Source organism: Pipistrellus kuhlii, unplaced genomic scaffold, assembly GCF_014108245.1.
Source record: "Pipistrellus kuhlii isolate mPipKuh1 unplaced genomic scaffold, mPipKuh1.p scaffold_m20_p_31, whole genome shotgun sequence".
Classification (NCBI taxonomy): domain Eukaryota; kingdom Metazoa; phylum Chordata; class Mammalia; order Chiroptera; family Vespertilionidae; genus Pipistrellus; species Pipistrellus kuhlii.
Window position 1 is genome coordinate 3,938,990 of NW_023425531.1, and position 21,483 is coordinate 3,960,472.

At 49.4% G+C, this 21,483-nt stretch overlaps 1 protein-coding gene across 4 annotated transcripts in view; it reads left to right on the forward strand.

Annotated features, from left to right (window-relative positions):
- Positions 1-3,454: 3,454 nt before the first annotated feature.
- The window catches only part of LCMT1 (leucine carboxyl methyltransferase 1), a 35,658-nt gene continuing 17,629 nt past the window's right edge, over positions 3,455-21,483 (forward strand). The window contains exons 1-3 of one of the 4 annotated variants that reach the window (XM_036460189.2): positions 3,455-3,730; positions 17,038-17,129; positions 19,066-19,187. In XM_036460189.2, coding sequence (XP_036316082.1) covers positions 3,624-3,730; positions 17,038-17,129; positions 19,066-19,187 — 321 coding nt within the window. In that variant the 5' untranslated portion in view covers positions 3,455-3,623. The remainder of the gene's footprint in view (positions 3,731-17,037; positions 17,130-19,065; positions 19,188-21,483) is intronic. The other 3 variants (XM_036460191.2, XM_036460188.2, XM_036460192.2) reach the window with 3 other exon arrangements.

The following is a 21,483-nucleotide window of genomic DNA, read 5'->3' on the forward strand; positions in this document are numbered from 1 at the left end:
ATGGAGCCATTCTTAAATGTTCCTAGGGTCCTGGGCTCAATTCTTTCCACAAACAGCATAAGGGGTCATCCCCAGGATTAACTGAAAGTACACTTTCCTAAACACTGTATTGCTGCCCCAAAGAGCTCATGATGGTCATCAGCTAGACACAGTGACCAAAGTACTAGTCCCACATCCACTGAATAGAAATCAACCACCCATCAATTAAGATGTTATGCTGTCACTCCCCTCAGGTGGGAGCCTGGGAGACCACCTGTCAGACGGTGGTCACACTGATGGCACCTCTGCATGGTAAATGGGACCATGGACCCCTTCCCTTGCATCAACTGTTACTGGAAAGGGGGCCTGGCCCTTGGTAGGTCTGCCTAGAGCTGGCTGGTAGTATGTGGGTTCTTTGTGCAGGAAACACTTCACAACGCAGGTCTAGGTGACTGTGAGGAAACATATATTACATCTGGGGTCAGTAAAACAACAAAAAGATTAGCATAGAAGAAGCAACAGGAGAGCCTAGGCTGGAGAAATGGGGTCTTGGGATCAGGTTCAGGGGTTAGCCTAGGATGAGCTGCTGCTGCCCATCACTCCCCTGGTTGCAGGTCTAGTGGGGTCCCTTAGAGTTTAGGAGATACATGCCTGAGGCAGGGGGGAGGAGGAGGAGGAGGAGGAGAAGGAGGAAATGAGGATGATGGGAACTGTTCCTCAGGAGGAGAACACGAATGGCGTCCTCTTGTTTTAAGGTGTTATCTTTTTCTAAAGGCGGGAATCTTGGAGATGTCAGAGAGGGTTTCAGCAGAATACTCATCAGTTTTCTAGGTGTGCTTCTCCAGGGCTGTGGTCACCACCGACTGATCAGGGTCAGGGCAGGAGGTCCTCAGTCACCACAGCTATTCCTGTGTTGTCCACCAGTTCTTCCCCTTTTCTGGGGCTGGGGCTGAAATACAAATGAGGCCTACATGTTATCTCTAGGGAGGTGACCTTCTATATCTGTGGTAAATTGCTCTGCCAATTTGTCCACTGTCTCCATTTTCTATTCTACTTGTCCTGGCTTACTGGCCCATCTCACAGCTCCTTCTCCCACCCTGTGGGAAGACATGAAGTCATCAGTAAGCGGACTGGAAGACCTTGGGAGCCTAGCCAGCTCCTCAACCAAGAGACAGCAGTTTTATCTCCCACAGCTTGAGCAAAAATACCTCTCTCTTCCCTTCCATGCTCCGTTTTTTTGTCCTCTGTACTCTATAAGCCTTCTGCTGGGGAAACAATAGCACCTGCCAGCCAGTCCTGCTGAGGCCCTTCTGCAGGCCCAATGGGACTTAGTGGTTAACTTTACCAGTGGCAATAAACATCACCTATTGGCTGCCTCCTGTGTGTGTGTAAGGTCTAATAAACCCACATCTTCACAGCCAGGCCTATTTTTAATTTTGGTGTCCACATGTTTACTGCTAATATATAGAAATGCAACTGACTTTAATGTTTACAGCTTTTGACATTCAGTACTAGTTCTAGTAATAATTTCTTTTTAATAAACTTCTGTGGTATAAAGCCTGAAATTAAGATTCATTATTAAGAGCTGTCTTGACATCTGGAAAAATCAGGTTTCATAGTTAATGCCCAACCTTTTGCTACTGATATTAATTTTTGGATAGGTTTTAAACTCCAGTTTCTCTTTTCTTGATTTTGTCAAAGGATGCTGATTAGTGGCTTTTCTCCAGCTGGGAAAATTTTCACAACTACACAGCAGTCTCATATTTGGAGACTAAGATCTCTTATCAGCCTGAGATCGCTAAGCTTGCTATTTCCAGACTCCACTCGTGTGTCATAAAGTTCTAACCCCTTGACCAGGAGCTTAAATGGAATGAGCTGGCTCTGCCTGCGGGAAGCCTTTGGTGGTGGCCCTCAGTGAAACATTGACCAAAGTCTTCTGAATCACATCTTTTTCTAAATCAAAGGCTCAGCAAAGAATGGAAGTGTATCAGAGTATCTGCCACCTTTGTCTAGTCACCCTAATTCTCACCATCCATTCCTGTGTTTCCATAGCTTATTCTACTTGCTGTTGACACTTATTACATCCACGGAATGTGTACACTGCCAATCTAGGAGGCTGTGTTTGTTCAGTGGTTTGCATTACCCTCTTGGTGGAGGACCACTAAAAGAAATGGTGTAGCTCTAGCCAGTTTGGCTCAGTGAATAGAGCATAAGCGGACTGAAGGGTCCCAGGTTTGATTCCGGTCAAGGGCACAAACCTGGGTTGCAGGTTCCCTGACCCTGCCAGGTGAGCTTGCAGGAGGCAACCAATCAATGTATCTCTCTCACCTCGATGTTTCTTTCAGTCTCTACCCTTCCCTTTCACTCTCTCTAAAAATCAGCGGGGAAAAAAAAAAATCCTTGGGTGCTATTTTCTGTTCTTTGCTGAGCCTTCAATTTAGAAAAAGAAGTGATTTAGAAGACTTTGGTCAGTATTTCACTGAGGGCTGCCACCAAAGGCTTCCCGCAGGCAGAGCCAGCTCATTCCATTTAAGCTCCTGGTCCGGGGTTAGAATTTTATGACACAAAAACAAACAAAACACCCTGATTCCTGCCCCACCCCTCCATTTCTTTACCTTCCTGTATATATTTTTTACCATACAGGTATGCTTTTCTAAACAACATTAATTTCGCTTGCTTTGAACTTTACAAAGATGTTATATTTCTTTCTTTCAGTGAATATTATGTTTCTGAAATTTAAGTTGATGCTTGCAGCTAGCAGCTCTAGTTCACTCATTTTCATTACTACACAGTTTTCAATTATATTCGTTTTCCACAGATCCTTCCTTTGTTTTTTGTAAGATATTTTTATTGATTCCAGAGAAGAAGGGAAAGGGAGAGAGAGAGGTGGTAACATCTATGCTGAGAGAGAATCATTGATTGGCTGCCTCCTGCACGCCCCACACTGGCAATCAAGCCCACAACCTGGGCATGTGCCCTGACCTGGAATGGAACCGTGACCTCCTGATTCATATATCGATGCTCAACCACTGAGCCACGCCGGCTGGGCCACTCATTCCTTCCTTCATGACATCTCAAAGACCATTGTATGTGCTGAGCTCAGCTCCCGGCTCAGAGGGAACACAATAATTGTTACATGAGACTGAGCCTCGACTGACTGTCACAATGACACTTGTTTCCTTCGGCTGGTTTCTCTGCCCTTGGACCCAGTGCTAGCATCCCTGACCTGAGTTAATTACAGTTATAAAATTTCGTGACCAGCAATAAGAATCTGTGTCCTCCCAACTTACCTAAGACTACAATTCCCAGAAAGTAGTGCGGTGCCATAGTGTCTCAAGTTCACTTTACTTCCCCCGCCCTGGCAAACTTCCGGGTTTTGTGGGCGGGGCTAAAGGAGTTGTCCAATGAGCACCTCCGTAGGCTGAGAGGCTGGGAAATTACTCAATGAGCGTCCAGTCAGAAGCTCCAATGAGCGCGAAGGTTGCTGGGACAGTGGTCGTAGGCGGCCTCCCTGAGCCGCGCCAGCTGAGCGGGCGGAGCCAGCCCCTCTCTCCTGCTTCTTGGAGGTTCGGTAATCCCCCCGGCGGCTGTGGACCCCGCTTTCATGTCCCAGGTGGGCACAGCACCCCGGGACCTCCACGCCCATGGCCACTAACCTGAGGACGACCACTTTCAACTCCTGTCCTTCCTCGACCGAAACTGACGACGAAGGCGTGCAAGGCACCTGCGAAGATGCTTCCATCTGCAAGAGGTGCCTGCGGGGCGCGGGTTGGGGGCCGGGGGCTCCGGGGGCCGGGGGTTCCGGGGTGCCGGGGCCCAGGTGGGAGGCGGGCCTCTGTCTGTGGAACGCGCTTGCACGCCACCAGGCGCCCGCCAGCTCCCGGACCCTGGCTTCTCACCTGTGAGTTTCACAGGCAGGGGGCCATTTATGAAACTCACAATGATTACCTTCTGCTGTGTGCCAGGCGAGGTGCAAGCCCCGATCGTGCCTAGAGTATAGCAGGCGGCCTGTCAGAGGCTCCAATAAGCGCGAAGGTTGCTGGGACCGTGGTGGTGGGCGGCCTGTCAGAGGCTCCAGTAAGCTTATTGGAGCCTCTGACAGGAGATCATTGAGTACTCTTGGGCACGAGGCACACGTGGGCTTGGCCTACCTGGAGCTACAGCCTTGCTAGAAAGACAAACGTGAAGCTCATACTAACTGCAGTCTCGATGGTTAGGAGAAGTGCAGCCTCTCCCTCTTCCATAGGTTACATTCCGCTGGGTTTGTCATGGTCCCCATTGTGCACCTGAAACTCGCGCCAATCAAGGGGAGAAATGATGTATCCACGACCTCATCATATTGGTGTGCAGAGCCAGTGCTTCCCAGAGTTCTCGCCTGTATGCTACAGGAGTCCACACTATTAGGGGTGCAGTGCGTGCGTGCGTGTGTGTGTGTGTGTGTGTGTGCGTGTGCGCGCGCGCGCGGGGGTGGGGGTGGGGTTTGTGAGCACAGGTGTACATCACACACTTGGAAGCATGAGAAAGAAAGCATGAGACTTGAATGTACTCCATTTATTCATTCAACAAAAATTATTGATAGTTTACTTTGCTCCAGGCCCTTCATTTGTGCACGGTGGTGGGGTTCAGTGATTGGGACCACATAATGAATGAGGATGACATGGCGCCTGACATACAGCCCAGCTGGAAAAGAGACAGGAGACAAGGAATTGCCCATAAAACACATAATGACAATTTTGCGTGGAGCGCTGAGATTCCACGTTGTAATTTAGGCAGTGGTTTTTAAACCGAGAACAAAAGGCTTACGAAACAGTGTAGGAGACTGTTCAGGCAGAGCAAGTGAAGTGTGGACTTCCGGAGGAACGGAACCAGTGCCCTGGCTGCTGGCCCTGCAGGGGTTGTCGGGTGGGGAGAACAAAAGCTGGGGTTAAGGATTACGCTTTTTGTGGGGTCTTGGAGACCACGCTTAGTGAAGCAGACCCTGCACTCTGGAGCCAGAATGCCACACTGATCTGAGCCCTGCCGTTTACAAGTTGTGTAAGACCTTGGGCAAGTTACTAAACCAGTCTGTGTCCTCAGTTTTCTGGTCTGTAAAGTGGGATGATCGTAAAGATTAAATGATACTTAATATTAGGAAAGCACTTAAAGCAGGGTCTGGCATGTGGTATGTGTGAGTGGTGGTAGATTAAATATTAGTAAATAGATAAATGCATGCATATGTATTAAAGGCATAGAGGCGGTCCTTGGTGAAATTTGTGAATTTAAAGACACACAGCTTTATTTCTTCTGTTTTCAGTTGCTATTGAGCACATGCATAGCACTGCTGAATTAGAAATAATTGTTCTCATGTTGACTGCTTTTTAGTAAGAGAATCTACAGTGTCATCTAACTTATGAGAGGGGAATAAGATACTTTTCTGGCCCTGGCCTGTGTGCTCAGTGGTTAAAGTGTCTGCCTGAGTACAAAATGGTGTTGTTTGATTCCTGGTCAAGGGGTCAAAGGCGTGCCTGGGTTGCAGGTTTGATTCCCCTCAGGGTGCTTGTGGGAAACAATCAATTGATGTGTCTCTCTCCAATTGATGTTTCTCCCCTTCTTTCTCTCTCTCCCCCTCCCTCCTTTCTGCTCTTTCTAAAAATCAATGGGAAAAATATCCTTGAGTGAGGATTATCCAACAAACACACACACACACACACACACACACACACAAAGGTTTTCTGTAGCACATTAGGGTTAGGTTTATTTAATATTTATTGATAGTATTGGTTTACTTAATATTTATTGGAAATGTATTTTGCATACTTAAAAAAAGGAAATTAGCTAAAAATAGTTCAGACGCAAAGAAAAGTGCAGAGAAACAGCAGGACTAGAGCATGGCTGTCCTTGACTCTCAGTCGGGTAGTTTTCATCATTTAGCTTCTCTGCCTCGGTTTCCTCAGACGCCTGAGCATTGCAGGAGAAGTGCGGGTTTGAACTGCAGGTGATTCCAGGCAGTGGTTCCCAGCCCACCCAGCAGGGCAGCGGGGTCTGTGGGCAGGGGCCCGCTCTGGCTGGGTCCACGCTCTGAAGACCGGATGTGCTGGCCACGCAGATGCAGTTCCTCGAAGCTTTTTCACATTCTTTCTTTCAGCTCGCTTAGTCAGTTATTCCTCTTCCACCCCTCAGCCGATGTTCCCTCAGGACCTCCCTGGTTTTCAGACCTCAAGGACCATCAGCGGCCCGAGGACCACCGTGGCAACCGCTGCTCCAGGCTGTTACCGCTCAGTTGAGCTTAGAGTTCATGGTCAGTCACTCTGCCCTTCTCCTGGCAGTGACTTGATCTCCCCTGCCCTCCAGTGCTGGTAAACCCCAAACCCTGGTTGAACCAGACTCTCCTTTCTCACCTCGAATACTGTAGTACCATCACCAGCGGGAGGCTTGGCACTGCTGTGCATTCACGCCGGCCAGCCTCACCTGTGCCCTGACCAGAGCATGGCCAGTCTAGTATGATTCCCTGGTCACCGCACTTTCCTGCTCTCCAGGACACTTAATTCAGCCATTTCCCACTTTCCTCAAACTCCCTCCTCTCCCCTTCCTTCTCAGGGTAACAGTGAAGTTGTGGGTATTGCTGACCGAAAATGGAAGCCTTCAGGTTGGAATTCACCCACCTCCCGCCCAGAAAGTAAAGGAGCCGTCGTCCCTTCTTGTTACCGCTGTCCGTGTCTTCCCGCAGAGACCACTGGAAGCCACTTGTAGTTAAGCAGTTGGTCTTAGTGACTCATCGTAGGGGGAGCACTCACACGGGGGGGACTTACGGGCCTGTCAGTGGGGGATGGGGGTGTTAGAGAGACCTTCAGGACTTGGGCTGCGGTTGGATACATTTGGGGAGAGTTCGAGGAAGTGTGACAGGGGCCGGGCAGTCCAGTGGTTGGTACTTCAGTCAGCCTTTTCTAGAAGGAGGTCTGACTGAGTGAGAATCCCTGCCATTCAAGGAGCCGCAGTCACTCCTGGCAGAGGGAGGGTCTGGTGTTTTGTGGATGGCACCAGACTTTATTTTGTCGTTGAGGCTGAGTTATGAAGTGGTCTTTCTGTCTCCCGTTATTGCCGGCATGGTATGACCTTGTGTCTTTGAGGCAGTCTTGGCCGGCGCCCACCAGCGCTTAGGTGCCAGCCTGCTTTGTGTCTCCCAGGGGGCCTGTGGGTCTTCGGCAGGCAAATGGGGCCTGCTAGGCCGAAGGAGAGAGCCTGAGCGGGCAGCATGGCCATGGAAGGACAGCGTGCCAAAGGGGAGCTTGACTCTGGGTGGGGGCATGGGTGGCCAGGGAGAATTGTGGAGAGGTCGTGAGAGAATGAAATGTGGAAGGTCCTGAGCCATTGTAAGTGGGGACCTGACATGATCTGGTTTTGTGTTTTAGAAAAATTGCCAGCAGCTGCGCGAGAGGTGTTCCCATTTCCTGTGGCCGCCCCAGCCTTGCCCAGGTCTGCCGGCCCCCGCCCCCCTGGCCTAGTGCCCCGGCCCCACTTTCTCCTGCCTCTAGACCAGCCCCGCCCCACCCACGTGTTTACGCTGTGGCCAGGGTGACTTTTCAGAACCACAGTCTTATCCTGCCACGTGATTGTTACACCAGGTACCAATCTCCACGGCCTCGCAGGACTCATTGCACTTTTCAGGATCTGCCCCTGTTCCCCGAGTGTCTCACTGCCACTCAGATCCCGTAGGAATCTCAGACTCATTATTCCCAGCAAGTTCACCTTCCCACGGCCTCCCAGCCGCCCCTCCCCACCCGGAGTGGTGTTGCCCGTTCAGCTCACAGGCCGGGAAGGGAAGGGAAGGTGATCTTGAAGCTGCCCTTTCACTTCTCCCCAAATCAGACCTTTGATTCTTATCTGCTAAATATGCCTGGAATCTGCTTCCGTTTCTTCACCTCCGCTTCTGCTGTGGTCTGAGTTATGGCACCAGTCCACTAGCTGAGATTCCCCTCCTACCTCCCCCAAATCCACGTCTCTCTGAAGCGAGAGTTTTATAAAAGGCCTGCTGCTCAGGCCACCCCCAGTGTAGTGGCTTCTTGTTGCTTTTAGAAGACCCAGCTCCTTAGGGGCCTCCATGGTCCTGCCTGCCCTCACCTGCTTCTCCGGCTTCCCCTCCTCTCCCTCCCTTCCAGCTTCACCTCCCCCCTCCCTCCCTTCCAGCCTCACCTCCCCTCCTTCCCTCCCTTCCAGCTTCCCCTCCCCCCTCCCTCCTCCAGCCTCTCCCCCCTCCCTCCCTTCCAGCCTCCCCTCCCCTCCCTCCCTTCCAGCCTCTCCTCCCCCCTCCCTCCCTTCCAGCCTCACCTCCCCCCTCCCTCCCTTCCAGCCTCTCCTCCCCCCTCCCTCCCTTCCAGCCTCACCACCCCCTCCCTCCCTTCCAGCCTCACCTCCCCCCTCCCTCCTCCAGCCTCTCCCCCCCCTCCCTTCCAGCCTCCCCTCCCCTCCCTCCCTTCCAGCCTCACCTCCCCCCTCCCTCCGTTCCAGCCTCACCTCCCCCCTCCCTCCCTGCCACCCTCGCAGTTCTGGTGTGTTCTGTTCCCGTCCTCTTCTGGCCTTCAGCCTGCTGCTCCCTCCCTCCCTCCCTCCCTCCCTCTCTCCCTCCCTCCCTCCCTCCCTCTCTCCCTTGCCTGTGTAGTTCCACATCATCTGGGGTTAACACATTCATTCGGCTTTCTAGACTGAGCGCCTCCTTTGTGGAGGCTGTTCTGTGTGGAACCGAGGCGAGCAGCCCAGACAGCATGGGGCTCTTACAGGGCGTTCCTTCCAGGGGCGGTTGGGAAACAAGGCATTTGGTGTGCCAGCTGGTGATCACGCTGTGGGAGGCGCTGTCCTCTGTGTGTGTGTGTGTGTGTGTGTGTGTGTGTGTGTGTGTGATGGCCAGGGAGGGCTCCGCTGGGAAGGCGGTGCTGGGAGAGACTGGGGCGGAGGGAGGAGCCCTGTGTGTAAGTGGGAGTCCACATCCCAGGCCCCAGCCGGGCCAACAGAGTGGGCGGGCCCTGTGGCCGGAGCTGCCTGCGGCTGCCTGGGGCTGGGACAGATGGCGCAGGCTCTTCAGGACTAACTCTTCCTTGGAGGGGGCCTTTGGGGCTGTTGAAAGGGATGAAGAATGAGCTCACTGACGGGTTTTAACAGCATCCGTCAGCTTCTCTGGGAGGATGGGAGCCAGGAGGCCAGTTAGGCTTTGGGAGAGCCCAGGCCCAGGCTGGTGGCCTGCCGGGTGGGAGCTGGGGAGGTGCTGAGGGTCTGTCAGGTGGAGCCCGTAGAAGGTGCTGGCAGATGGGGTGGGGGAGGCTGGGAGTCATAAGGCTGGGGCGCCTTAGCTCCGATGGGCTCCCTCAAGCTAGGAGGCTCTCTGATACCGCAGACCTGAGCGTACACCCTGTGTGCCGCCTTCGTGGGAACCCGCCGTTTGTCATTCAGACCTCGGTTTAGTTTTGTGTTCCACCAGAACGAACACCACACAGAGCGGCTGCGTCCACCTCAGAACCGTGCACATGGCAGATGTAAAACGCATCCGTCCATGGCTACAGTGACAGGAACTGGTGCAAACACTCAAGCTTCCATCACTCTGAGGCCTTAAACAGCTGCTCTTCACTGCTTCTGGGTGGTCTGTGCAGGCCAGAACCCAGACCAGGGCTGCAAGGCTGAGGTGCCAGTGTGAAGACTACACAGTGAATCTGGTTTCTGGAAACTGGCCCCTGGAGATGCAGGTGGTCTCAGGGTCACCTCACAGGAACCCAGGTGTCTTCCTGCCAGCCTGGACCTATCCAGCACACTGTCCCCGCCCACCGCAGCGGCCCCGCCCACCACAGCTGCCCCGCCCACCACAGCTGCCCCGCCCACCGCAGCTGCCCCATCACAGCTGCCCCGCCCACCACAGCTGCCCCACCACAGCTGCCCCGCCCACCACAGCTACCCTATCACAGCTGCCCCACCCACCACAGCTGCCTCATCACAGCTGCCCTGCCCACCACAGCTGCCCTATCACAGCTGTCCCACCCACCACAGCTACCCCATCACAGCTGCCCCATCACAGCTGCCCCGCCCACCACAGCTGCCCCGCCCACCGCAGCTGCCCCATCACAGCTGCCCCGCCCACCACAGCTGCCCCACCACAGCTGCCCGCCCACCACAGCTGCCCCATCACAGCTGCTCCGCTCACCACAGCTGCCCCGCCCATCACAGCTGCCCCATCACAGCTGCCCCACTCACCATAGCTGCCCCGCTCACCACAGCTGCCCCGCCCATCACAGCTGCCCCATCACAGCTGCCCCATCACAGCGGCCCCGCTCACAACAGCGGCCCCGCCCACCACAGCTGCCCCATCACAGCGGCCCCGCCCTCCACAGGTGTCCCGCCCTCCACAGCTGCCTGGGAGAGCATGCTGAGACTTTGACCAAGGATGGCCTCTGCACCTCCAGAGAGAAGAGCCACTTTAGCTCTAGGACTTTGTGTTGAGGAGAAATTAGCTGCTAAACTTGCTCAGTAAGTTTAAAAGTCAAATAATTCTGGATGTTTAGCCCTCCTCCGTTTTTTGTGTTTTTTTTTTTTAAAGGAGTGAAATAAATATTGGAAAATACCCGTGAAAGGTAATGGTTTTATATCTAGAATAGTAATATTCACATCATTTTTTTCTCTTACAATCTTAATCTTTTTAATGACAAAGTGAGAAGCTTCTGCAAAATGGTTAACCGGAGAGGTTGTATCAGTTTTCATTCCCGCCTGTGGCTAATGAGATGCTAATCATAGAATTTTCTGGGTGCCCAATGGCTCATCAGCTGGTGGGTGGAGAATAACCCTTCTCTGGTTTGTGTTTCTATAATCACTGGTGAGACCGAGCACTTTGCTGTAATTGATATTTTTATGTGAATCCTTTCTCCAGTCATTTTCCAACTGGGTTGTTGTCTTTTTCTTGTTTGGCTATTTATAATTCTATTTCTGCTTTATAAGGACTTTTTATATGGCCTGTGTTTGTTGCAGTATTTCCTCTCAGATGGATACTTGGTTTTCACTGTAGCATGTCAGTGCATTTCATAATACAGAAATTGTGAATCTTCATGGTGCAAAATCTGACAACCTAACTTTGTGGCTTGTGCTTTTTGAGCAGTGCTTTGAAAGGCCGTTCTCAATCATTACAACATTTACTTTGAGTACTTATGTGGTTTTGTCTTTTATGCTTAAATCATTCATCTTTTATATAAGAATGTAGCAGTTTTAATTTTGTCTGAAAGCATTAGCTAGTTGTCCCTACGCCATCTATTAAATGGTCTCTATTTCCCAATTAATTTGAGAAGTAATATGTAATATACTAAATTCTTATATATACTTTAACACAGCGATGGCATTCTTGACTACTAATTGAAATGCCTTTTTTTTATTTTTTATTTTGATGCCTTAAAACTATTAATCACAAAGCTACTTAGATGTGAATTGATTTAGAGCTCCCGTAGCTTGCTTGACAGGGCAAGAACAGTGAAGGAAGGGGTACCCGCAAAAGACGTGTCTGAGTGTGTCTCTTCACCAGGAAAGCTGTGGGTGTTTGGGAAGCCCTGTAGACTTCTTTGTGCTAGGACATATGGCCCCACCCCAGCCGCAGGAAAGTGTGGGGTGTAAGAATTTCTAATTGGGCAGATTGATGCCTCAAGCAAAACTGGGGTTCTTTTAGTTAGGAAGAAGGGATGGGTGGATATTAGAAAGGGAACTTGAAGGTCCTGCTATGTTTCTCATCTTTTTTCCCCCTAGAATTTTCCAAGGGGGTGGGGAAGGAAGAGAGAGAAAGAGAGAGAGAGAGAGAGAGAGAGAGAGAGAGAGAGAGAGAGAGAGAGAGAGAGAAGAAGGGAGAGAGAGGTAGAGGAAGAGGTGGAGGGGGAGAGAAGGGAGTAGGGGATAGGGGAGGGGAAGAGAAGAAAATAGAGGAGGGAGAGAGGGACATAATTTATATAAAGGGTGTCCCAAAAATATATACACATTTTAACAGCTTATATTCAATAGCTCAATTTCAAAAATGAAATGTATTTTAATAAACACTGCCTTTATAATTATTCAAAGTATATATACATTTCTGGGGACACCCTATAAACTGAGTGCTCAAGCCTTCAGTTTTCCATTTGATGAGTATTGACAATTGTATATGTCTGTGAGCCACCACTCAACAAGATGCAGAATATTTCTGAGACTCCAGAAAGGCCGCTTTTATCTCTTTTGGTTGGTCTCCTTGCCCCCACCTCACTAGCATGTTCTGATTTCAGCTACAATGGGTCAGATTTGCCTGTTCTTAAACCTCATATGAATGAATCAGACAGTATGCATTCTTTTTGGAATTTCTTTCACTCAGCATGTTTGTTGAGATTCATTCAGAGATAAAGCCAGATACCGTTAAAGTGGTAAGGTCAGGCTTTAGCCAGCAATAATTATTGCAACAGAAGATCCCTGTGTGAATAACTCACCTGCAGCCTCACCGGGGGCGTTTTTAGGGAGATGGGGGAGTCGGAGTCGGGGAGCAGGCAGTAGAGTGAGAGAAGTGAAAAATGACAAAAAGAGGGAGGGAGGAAGGGGTTGTCTACGGGCAGCCATCTGGGTTTGCTACCTGGAGAAGGGGCGTATCCTTAATGCTGGCTGCGCAGTTTGTGCTCCTGGCGGCCTCGCATTCTCTCAGGCCCTTTAAGTGGGACTAGCGCCACCGGAGGTTGTGGCCTTGAGCTCTTAGAAACTGTTGGTGTTTGTCCATATGATAGGCCAAGGTTACAGCCTGTTTGAGAAGACGGCTCAGAGGAACCTGGCTGGTGTTTGGGGAGGAGAGAACCCCTGGGCGTGTGGAGTGGCTTGGTCCTTGAATGCTGTGTGGCCACGCTCGGACTTGTTTGTCCTCACCGGATGAGGGCATTGGAGTTGTGCCCAGTCTGGGCCATTGTGAACGGCTGCCATGGACATTCTTACCTGTCCTTCATTTCTCTTGGGTAGATGTCTAGGAGTAGAATGTGCAGTCATAGGCTGGGTCTATATTTTATTGCCAGATTAATTCCCAAAGTGGTTTATCGGTTTACACTTCCCACCAGCAAAGGATGAAAACTCCATATCCTTGTTAACGCGCCATATTTCAGTGGGTGTGAAATATATCTCACTATGGTTTTACATTGCATTTTCCTGTGACTAATTTATGCTTATTGTTGAAAATACTACAGGTGTTTCCCTTTCCCCCATCATTGACCCTCTTAACAGGAATCAAACTTGGGACCCTTCAGTCCATAGGCCGATGCTCTATCCACAGAGCCAAACTAGCTAGGGCTTAATCATCTTTTTTATGTGCTCATTGGCAATTCCTTCATCTTTTGTGAACTATCCAAGTTTTTTGCCCATTTTTATTGATGACATCACTGTTGTTTTTGACTTACAGTTCATTACATAGCTGGGTAGGAGTCTTTTGTCAGATGTATTGTAAATATACATTCATGTATAGGAAAATGGATTTTTTGTTGTTAATATTCACCAGAGGATATTTTTTTCCATCAGTTTTTTGAGACAGTGGAAGGGAGAGAGTAACAGGGGACAGGGGATAGAGGGAGAAGAGAGAAAGAGAGAGAGAAGAGAAGAGAGGAGAAATATTTATGTGAAAGAAACGTATCAATTGGTTGATTTGCTTCCTGTATGCGCCCGACCAGGGCTGGGGATCAAACCTGGACCCAGGTATGTGCCCTTGACCGGAATAGAACCTGAGACCCTTTTGTGGGTGGACATTTTAACTACCTAGCAACACTGGCCAAGGCAAAAGATGAAATTTAAAAATATTATTTATAATAGCATCAAAAATGTAAACTGTCTAAGAACAAATCTAATGAAAGGTATGAAATACTTTTACACAGAAAACTATAAAACACTTCTGAGAGAAATTAAAGGAGATTTACGTAAATGAAAGGCATGCTTTGTTCATGCATTAGAAGACTTGGTGTTGGTGAGATTTCTGTTCGCCCCTAATTGACCCATAGAGTCAGTGTAGTCCCAATCAAAATCCTAGCCATCTTTTTTATAAATGAATAAGCTGATTCTAAAATGTACATAGAAACGCAAAGGATCTAGAATACCCAAAAAATCTTCTAAAGATTACAAGACTTGGTGTTGGTGAAGAACAAAGTGGGAGAACTTAGGCTGCTTAATACTACTTAAATACTTACTGTCAAGCTATGTTAATCAAGACTGTGGTCTTAACATAAAGGTAGGTCAGTGAGAGAACAGAGAGTTCAGAAATATTTCCCTTCCCCTTCTCTTAGTAAGATCCCTCTATTCTCCTTGTTACTCATGTCCTTCACTGCCTCATAATGCCATATTTATCTTTGCCTCTGGCCCTTCTCCGTCTTGCCTGGCATCGAGCAGACAATAAATATTGCTTGACTGATCAATGGTCTAACATCAACTGATAGTGCAGAGTTGAGAGGAATAGAAACTGCTCCTTGTTATCCACCAGTGCAGGGATAGCCCAACAAGGAGTGCTTGGAGGGGGCCAGCTGCTCAGCTGTCCAGCAGAGGCTTCGCAGAGGAGTGCGTGGCTTGATACCAACGAAAAGATTCTTGCGCTGGATGTTGGGATCGACAGATCATTTCCAAGGCCCCTTCCAACCCTTTAACTCAAGCATGTCAATCTCCAAGGCTAACATGGGCCAAGTAAACAAGGTTTGCGTTTATGTGGGTCGCAAAAAACAAAAGCTTCAGTTTTCATAGAAAGGTAGGTTTATTTCTTTTTTTAATTTTATTTTATTTACGTAGGTTTATTTTGATAGAGACATGCTGAATACAAAGGGCTGAAATAAATGAGTCATCGTTAACATAAAATAATAGAACATTTTAATAAAAATTAATATTTTTTATTGAACATTAACTTACCAGACACTGAATAACTGCACAAATTAATAATGCAAATAAACCTATTTTTCTTGTTCTCTGAAAGCGAAATATTTCCTGTTGCACACACCAAACAAGTCAGTCCAAGACTAATGATGTGGCAGTCGGCTCTAAAATAATCGCTGCTAGTATTAGTGGAGGGAAATGGTATGCTGGTACATAAGGGAAATGAATGCAACATGATTATAGTAATCAGTCATTCACAAACATTAATAACTAGAGGCCCAATGTGCAGAGAATCATGTGCGAGTAGCTCGCTTGCTTCCACTTGCCTCAGCTGGCCGTCCTGTGCTCCGCCTTTAGTAGCTAGCTTTCCACCCCTCTAGCTCTCCGCAACGAGTAGCTCATGTCCCTGCTGCTCATTTGGTTGTGACAGCATTATGGTGTGACAGCCACGGCCTTTTCTATAAGAGATTATGTATAACAAAATATTGTAAAAATTATGAAAAGTTCTGAAATTTTTATGAAAACGTTTCTTACATACCGTTATATGGGCTGGGCTGCAAAAATATTCCTTGTGGGCCGCATGTGGTCGGCCAGCCAAAAGTTTGCCAGGCTAGCTTTAACTGTTCCGATGGTGTTCCCATCACTAGGCCTTGACCACTAGATGGCACTAGATGAATCCTTTGAAATCTGTTCATCAAACTCCGTGAGGAAACTTAATTCCTCCAACACAGACGGGAAACAAAATCTTCACAGAAGTCCCATCCCTTTCTGTGTGTAACGCACATGGTGTTTCCTGTTTTACTGCATTCTACTTCATTTTTTAAGTGCAGGTTTTCAGATTATTCAGTTGATTTCATGATATTTTATGAAATACTCTTTTGGACCACTGACCAAGTTTACTCTTGTAGTACAGTAGGAGATCCGTTCTTACGGTGCAATGTACTAACTCGATTTTCACCGTAAGTCGGAACCCACCTACATATGCACCTGCGTCCCTCACATGGAGTACACACACAGCAGCAATGAAGTGAAACAGTAAAGAAAAGTTGAAAGATAACAATTCCTGACCTTTACTTGTGGCAAATAAATAATAAAAAACATAAAGCACGTATGTACTGTGTTTTCCTCGGATAGTCCAGGCTTGCAGCAAGTGGTGTTCTTAGCGAGGACTGTGTTTCTGTGTTGGGCGGCTGTATTGACCAGCTGAATGCAGGTACTTTCTTATAAGTGTCTGTGGTTGTGTAAACATGAATGTGAGATACTACGGGGGACTCTTTTCTCAGAATCAGCACCTGCTGCAGTAAACCTTGTCGGTAGATATAAAGAAAAGAAAAGCGATAGCATCTGCTTTTGGGAGCTCAGAACCTACCTGGGACACACACATCCAAACCCCTTAAATGTCATCTTCCTTATAAGCAACTTGGAATCGAGTGCATTCCTCGGTAGTAGGTAGGATGCTTTAGGCTGAAAGTCACACCAGCCTGGCTCAAATGGTGAAGAATTACCTCACCAGTGTCCTTGGGGAGGTAGAGCAGGCTCAGGGTCTTAGGGACCCAGGTTCCTTCCATGACTCCTCAGTGGTCCTAGGCTGGTGCCACTTGTGCTCGCCAAGAGGCTTCCAGTGTAATCGGCTTCAGCTCCCAGACTCGGAACACTAGAACCTTCCCGCGTAGGGGTAGACTGGGGTAGAGAGACGTTAGACACCAGATCGTTGTGCAAAGTGCAGTTGTCTTGTTTCTTCCTGGTCTCCCCACTGTGACCACTGTAAGGGATGTGAAATGACGGGCACAAAATGCAGTCAGGAGAAAACGGAGGCCGTTAGTGATGCTTGCCAAATATTTCTGAATTTCCTTTCTCTCGAAATAGAACTTTTTAGTTATCTGACAAAAGCTTTGGCCTGTGAGTTTGCAGAGTGGATAAATTGTTGTGATGATGGGGTGAGGTTTTTGCTGTTTAAGGCCCTGGGGAAGGAATCAGTCGTAAGAGGAAAGACGGGTGAGAAATGGCCAGTGTAGGAAACATGAAGGGAAGTGTGTGTGAATATAAGGGGGTGGTGAGTCTGTCCAGTGTGTCATGGAGCATTGCATGGGCGGTTAGTGGCCTTTGAGGTTGATTATTTCCTTCTGGATCCTTGTCCTGGTTCCTGGGAATGTGGCTGTGAACCTTGGTGAGAATATATACAGATCTTTACCCACATGCCTTCTCTTTCATTCCTCTCAGGTTTGCAGTGAGCATTGGCTACTGGGATGACCCTTACCTCCAGCACTTTGTGAGGCTGTGCAAAGAGAGGAAGGCCCCTGAAATTAACAGAGGCAAGTGGCCCTTTTTCTCCCCAGCATCTTCTCCTCAGCTGAGTGGTCTGAAGTTTCAGAGATTCATTGTTTTTTAAAAATATGAATTTGTATTGATTTCAGAGGGGGAGAGGGAAGGAGAAAGAAACATCAGTGGTGAGAGAGAACCATCGATCAGCTGCCTCCTGCACGCCCCACACTGGGGATGTGATGGGAACCTGGGCTTGTGCCCTGACCAGGAATCTGACTCGTGACCTTCTGAACACGTGACCTTCTGACTCATCGGTCAACCCTCAACCACTGAGCCACGCCTGGTGGGCTGGGGATTCATTCTTTTTTTTTTTTTTATTTAATATATTTTATTGATTTTACACAGAGAGGAATTGAGAGGGACAGAGAGTTAGAAATGTCGATGAGAGAGAAACATTGACCAGCCGGGGATGTGCCCACAACCAAGATACATGCCCTTGACCGGAATCGAACCTGGGACCTTTCAGTCCGCAGACTGATGCTCTATCCACTGAGCTAACCCGGTCCCGAGGGGATTCATTCTTAAACAGAGAGTTCCAGGATGCACTCTCTCCAGTATAAGAAAGTGCTCATTTCCTAACATCCTCACCATCAAGTGTATTATGAAACTTCTTATTTAGAAAGAATTTCTCTTTTTACTTTTAAAAATACTCCTATTATCATGGAAAGTTTCAAACCATACAAAAGTGGAATTACATGTGGATCAATTTTAGTAATTATCAAATCTTGGCCATCAGTATGAAATTTAAAAATATATATATATTTTTATTGATTTCGGGGAGAGAGAGATAGAAACACCAATGATGAATCATTAATAGCTGCCTTCTGCACGCTCCCTCCTGGGGATCGAACCCGCAACCTGGGCATATTCCCTTGACCGGAATCGAACCTGGAACCCTTCAGTCCGCAGACTGACGCTCTGTCCACTGTGTGAAATTTTTAATCTTTGTTAATCTGATATTGAGAAATGCTATCATAGAATAGTTTTAGTTTTATCCCTTTTACTTAAGGGTAAGGTTGAAGAGCGTATGTTGAAAAGCCACTTATATACCTTTTTCTGTGAAGTGCCCTTTACGTAGGGATTTGCTGCCTTACTGAATGGTTGCTGACACCATCAGCAAGTCAAAGGATTTGACTGAGAAGTTGACCACATGACAGTCGCTCCTGTGTGAGCAGGGAGTCTTGGCCCGGAAGATGCTGAGGGTCCATAAGAAATGCAGACATTTTAAATGGGCATTTCTGAGGATAAGGACTCGGTGTTTGCTTTGAACAGAGGGTGAGCTTGCGGAGAGTCTGGCTGAGTGGGCTCTGCCCTCTCCCTCCCTTCACAAGCCTCCGGGCTGGCTTCCTGTGAGTGCCCCAGGCTGGGACCTGCCAGGCTGACTGGCTCGCTGGCACCCGTCAGCCTCCTCCCTCCCTTCCCCTCTCGGGTTTGAATGTCTCGTTTGGGGACCTGCAACCCACTCGGAGAGTGCTTCCCACTGTGCAGAAAGGCTATGTGTTTTCCAGGATCCACGCTCACTGTGCAAAAGCTCAAGAGGCCAAATTCCTAGAGGTCATTTTCAAGAGGAACATTTAGATCAGAGGAACATTTGAAGTAAAACCCTTGTCTTCCTGAAGTAAGATTATAGGACATTTTAGTTCTCTTCGGATAGATAGTTGATTCCACCCTTACGTAGGTTGTGCTCAGTTTGCTTCAGACGGCTTTAAGAAAAAGAGGGAGAGAACCTCAAAGTTGCCCTGATTCAGGTGAAGTCTGCAGCCCCCCGCCCACCCCTCAGGAGGCGGGCGGGGTGTCGCGTGTGCTCTTCGGGGGGCTTTGCGAGACCACTGCTCACCACCGAGGGGCTGCTGCTTCCTCTGGGGGCTGTGCAGAGCCACTGTTGTCGGCACTGAGGGACCGCTTGTGCTTCTGTCTCTTCCTTAGGATATTTTGCTCGAGTCCAAGGCATCAGTCAGCTCATAAAGGCGTTCCTACAGAAGACAAAATGTCACTGTCAGATTTTAAACCTTGGGGCTGGGATGGATACGACCTTCTGGATATTAAAGGTGAGTTAAAATCCCCTACCTCTTTTCCCAGTTGTTTGCATTTTTTTTGCAGATGTTCACCTGGTTCAAAAAATATAAAATATATTAAAATGGATACATTGACAGCCCGTCTACACCCCTGTCCCAGCCCTTCCATGCCACCAGCCACCATCAGCCCCGGCTTCATCGCACCAGGTCCCGTGAAGGACGTGTGGGTTGTTTCTCAGCTTTTGCTGTTGCAAGCAGGGCATTAATGAAAATTTGTGTAACGTATGGAAACATACCAGAGAAAACATCCTGTTAGTGGAATTGCCAAGACAAAGAGCACGTGTCCTAGTGATTTTGACGCTAGGATTTTATTGTGGGCATAACAGTGTCTGTACAATTGGGAGACTTGCACAGCTGGGTGATGGTAATGCAGAGCCTTTCCCAGCTGTTCTTTGACTGGATCCCTTAATTGCCCTGTGAGGGCCGGGAGCAGGCGCACTCACGCACAGGAAAGGGAGCTCGAGTCTAGTCAGTGGCAGAGCCACGACTGCAATGCTGGTCTTTGAATTCTACCCCCAAACCCTTTCCCTACAAAGATCTCACTGGCTGGATTTCCTTTTTTTAGGTTGTATAGATTTTTCTTGGTTCTCCTCTGAGATGTCATGGGGGTACCTGCACCCCCCAGATTCCTTGCAGACGGACACACAGATAAGTTAGAGTGTGTGGTATACCCTGGCCTGCATGTCTGGTCCCAGAGCAGCTCACCTAGCAAGGTCTGTCGTCCTGGAGCTCCCAGCCTTTCTGTCCTGGGGCAGAACTCAGCGGCCTCTCCTTGGTCTCAGGATGGAGTGCTTGCCCTGCAGTCTCCAGATAAGAACACCTCCCATGGCGAAGCGCTCTTACAAGCAGGACTTCATGAGCGTCCGTGAGAGCTCCTTGCGGCGGGTGCACACAGCCGGGCCGCAAGAGCTGCGTCTTCTCCAGATTGGCCAGCCAGCGGCTGGAACGTGGGACAGCTCAGCCTCCGCTTCCTTGTTCTCTCCGCTGTGCAGCCCCATGCTTGTTTGGAGGCATCTTTTCTGTGGGTCATCTGTGCCTCTGACACAGTGACCACAACCTGGTGCAAGGCAGTGGACAGAAAGCAGTGGAGAGAGGGGCCAGGGTGTGGACAGGGGCCTCTAACACAGTGGCCACGACGTGGCACAAGGCAGTGGAGAGAGCGGGGGGGGGGGGGGGGGGGGGGGGGGAAGGGGTGGTGGTGGACAGGGGCCTCTGGAGAAATCCCTCCACTGGGCCTGCCACCTTTGGACTTGGTGTGGTTTCTTTGGTTGTATTTCCCCTGTCTTGCAGGTGGGTCAGTAGTAAATAAATCAGGTTTTATTTCTGAGCGAGGTACGCGGAGGCTCCTGTGCTCCTCCGGGAATAAGACTGTCTGTCAGCAGAGGAGGAATAGCACAGCGTCTGAGCGTTCTTTGTGGAGGTGTTTTTGTTGCTCTAAGGAGTTTTTTAAAAATGGTGACTCAGTTTATCCGCACACAGCCCGCCCAGGGGGCGCATCTCCTCTGGCTGCTTTAGCACCACCGCATCCAGTCATCAGACACATGGGGCCTTCGAAGGCTAAAATGCTTCCTGGCTCTTTGCAGAAAGTCTGCTGAGCCTGTGTTAGAGGCATACGCACTTCTCTGAATGGGCGGGAAACCGTGTCCACTGGTCTGGCTGTTTCCTGCAGCTTCCAGCTGCATGGTCCACGCCGCGCTCGCAGAGGCGTGGCTGGAGTCGCAGGCTTTCTGCCGCCCTACTGTGTGAGCTCAGCTGTGGGCTCCTGGGCTCAGGGTCTGTCTTCAGGCAACAGGCAAGAACAGGCAGGGAAGGCCCAGCCTCGTCACAAAGGAAGAATAAGGGTGAGTGGAACCTTCGGGGCCGAGCCCCCTGTTGTCCCTGGAGCACCGTTCCTGCACCATCAGAGCCAGCTCCGCCAGGGAGGCAGCGCCGACTTCGCAGCTTGTGAAGCGGTCGGCCCTGCCGGGCCCCTCTGAGCTGAGTGGTTCCTGGCTGCTCCTGGCTGCCTTCTGGGAGTTATACATGGAGTCAGGAGTCCCTCTGTTCTTGTGACATACGAGCTACTTGGAGTGGAGTGTCAAAGATTCACAGAATAAAAAGTTGCAGCCTCGCCCTGGCCGGTTTAGCACAATGGATAGAGCATTGGCCTGTTGACTGAAGAGTCCTGGGTTCAAATCCAGTCAAGGGCATGTAACCTCGGTTGAGGCTTGATCCCTAGCTCCTGGTTGGGGGCATGCAGGCGGCAAACAATTAATGGTCTCTTTCATCA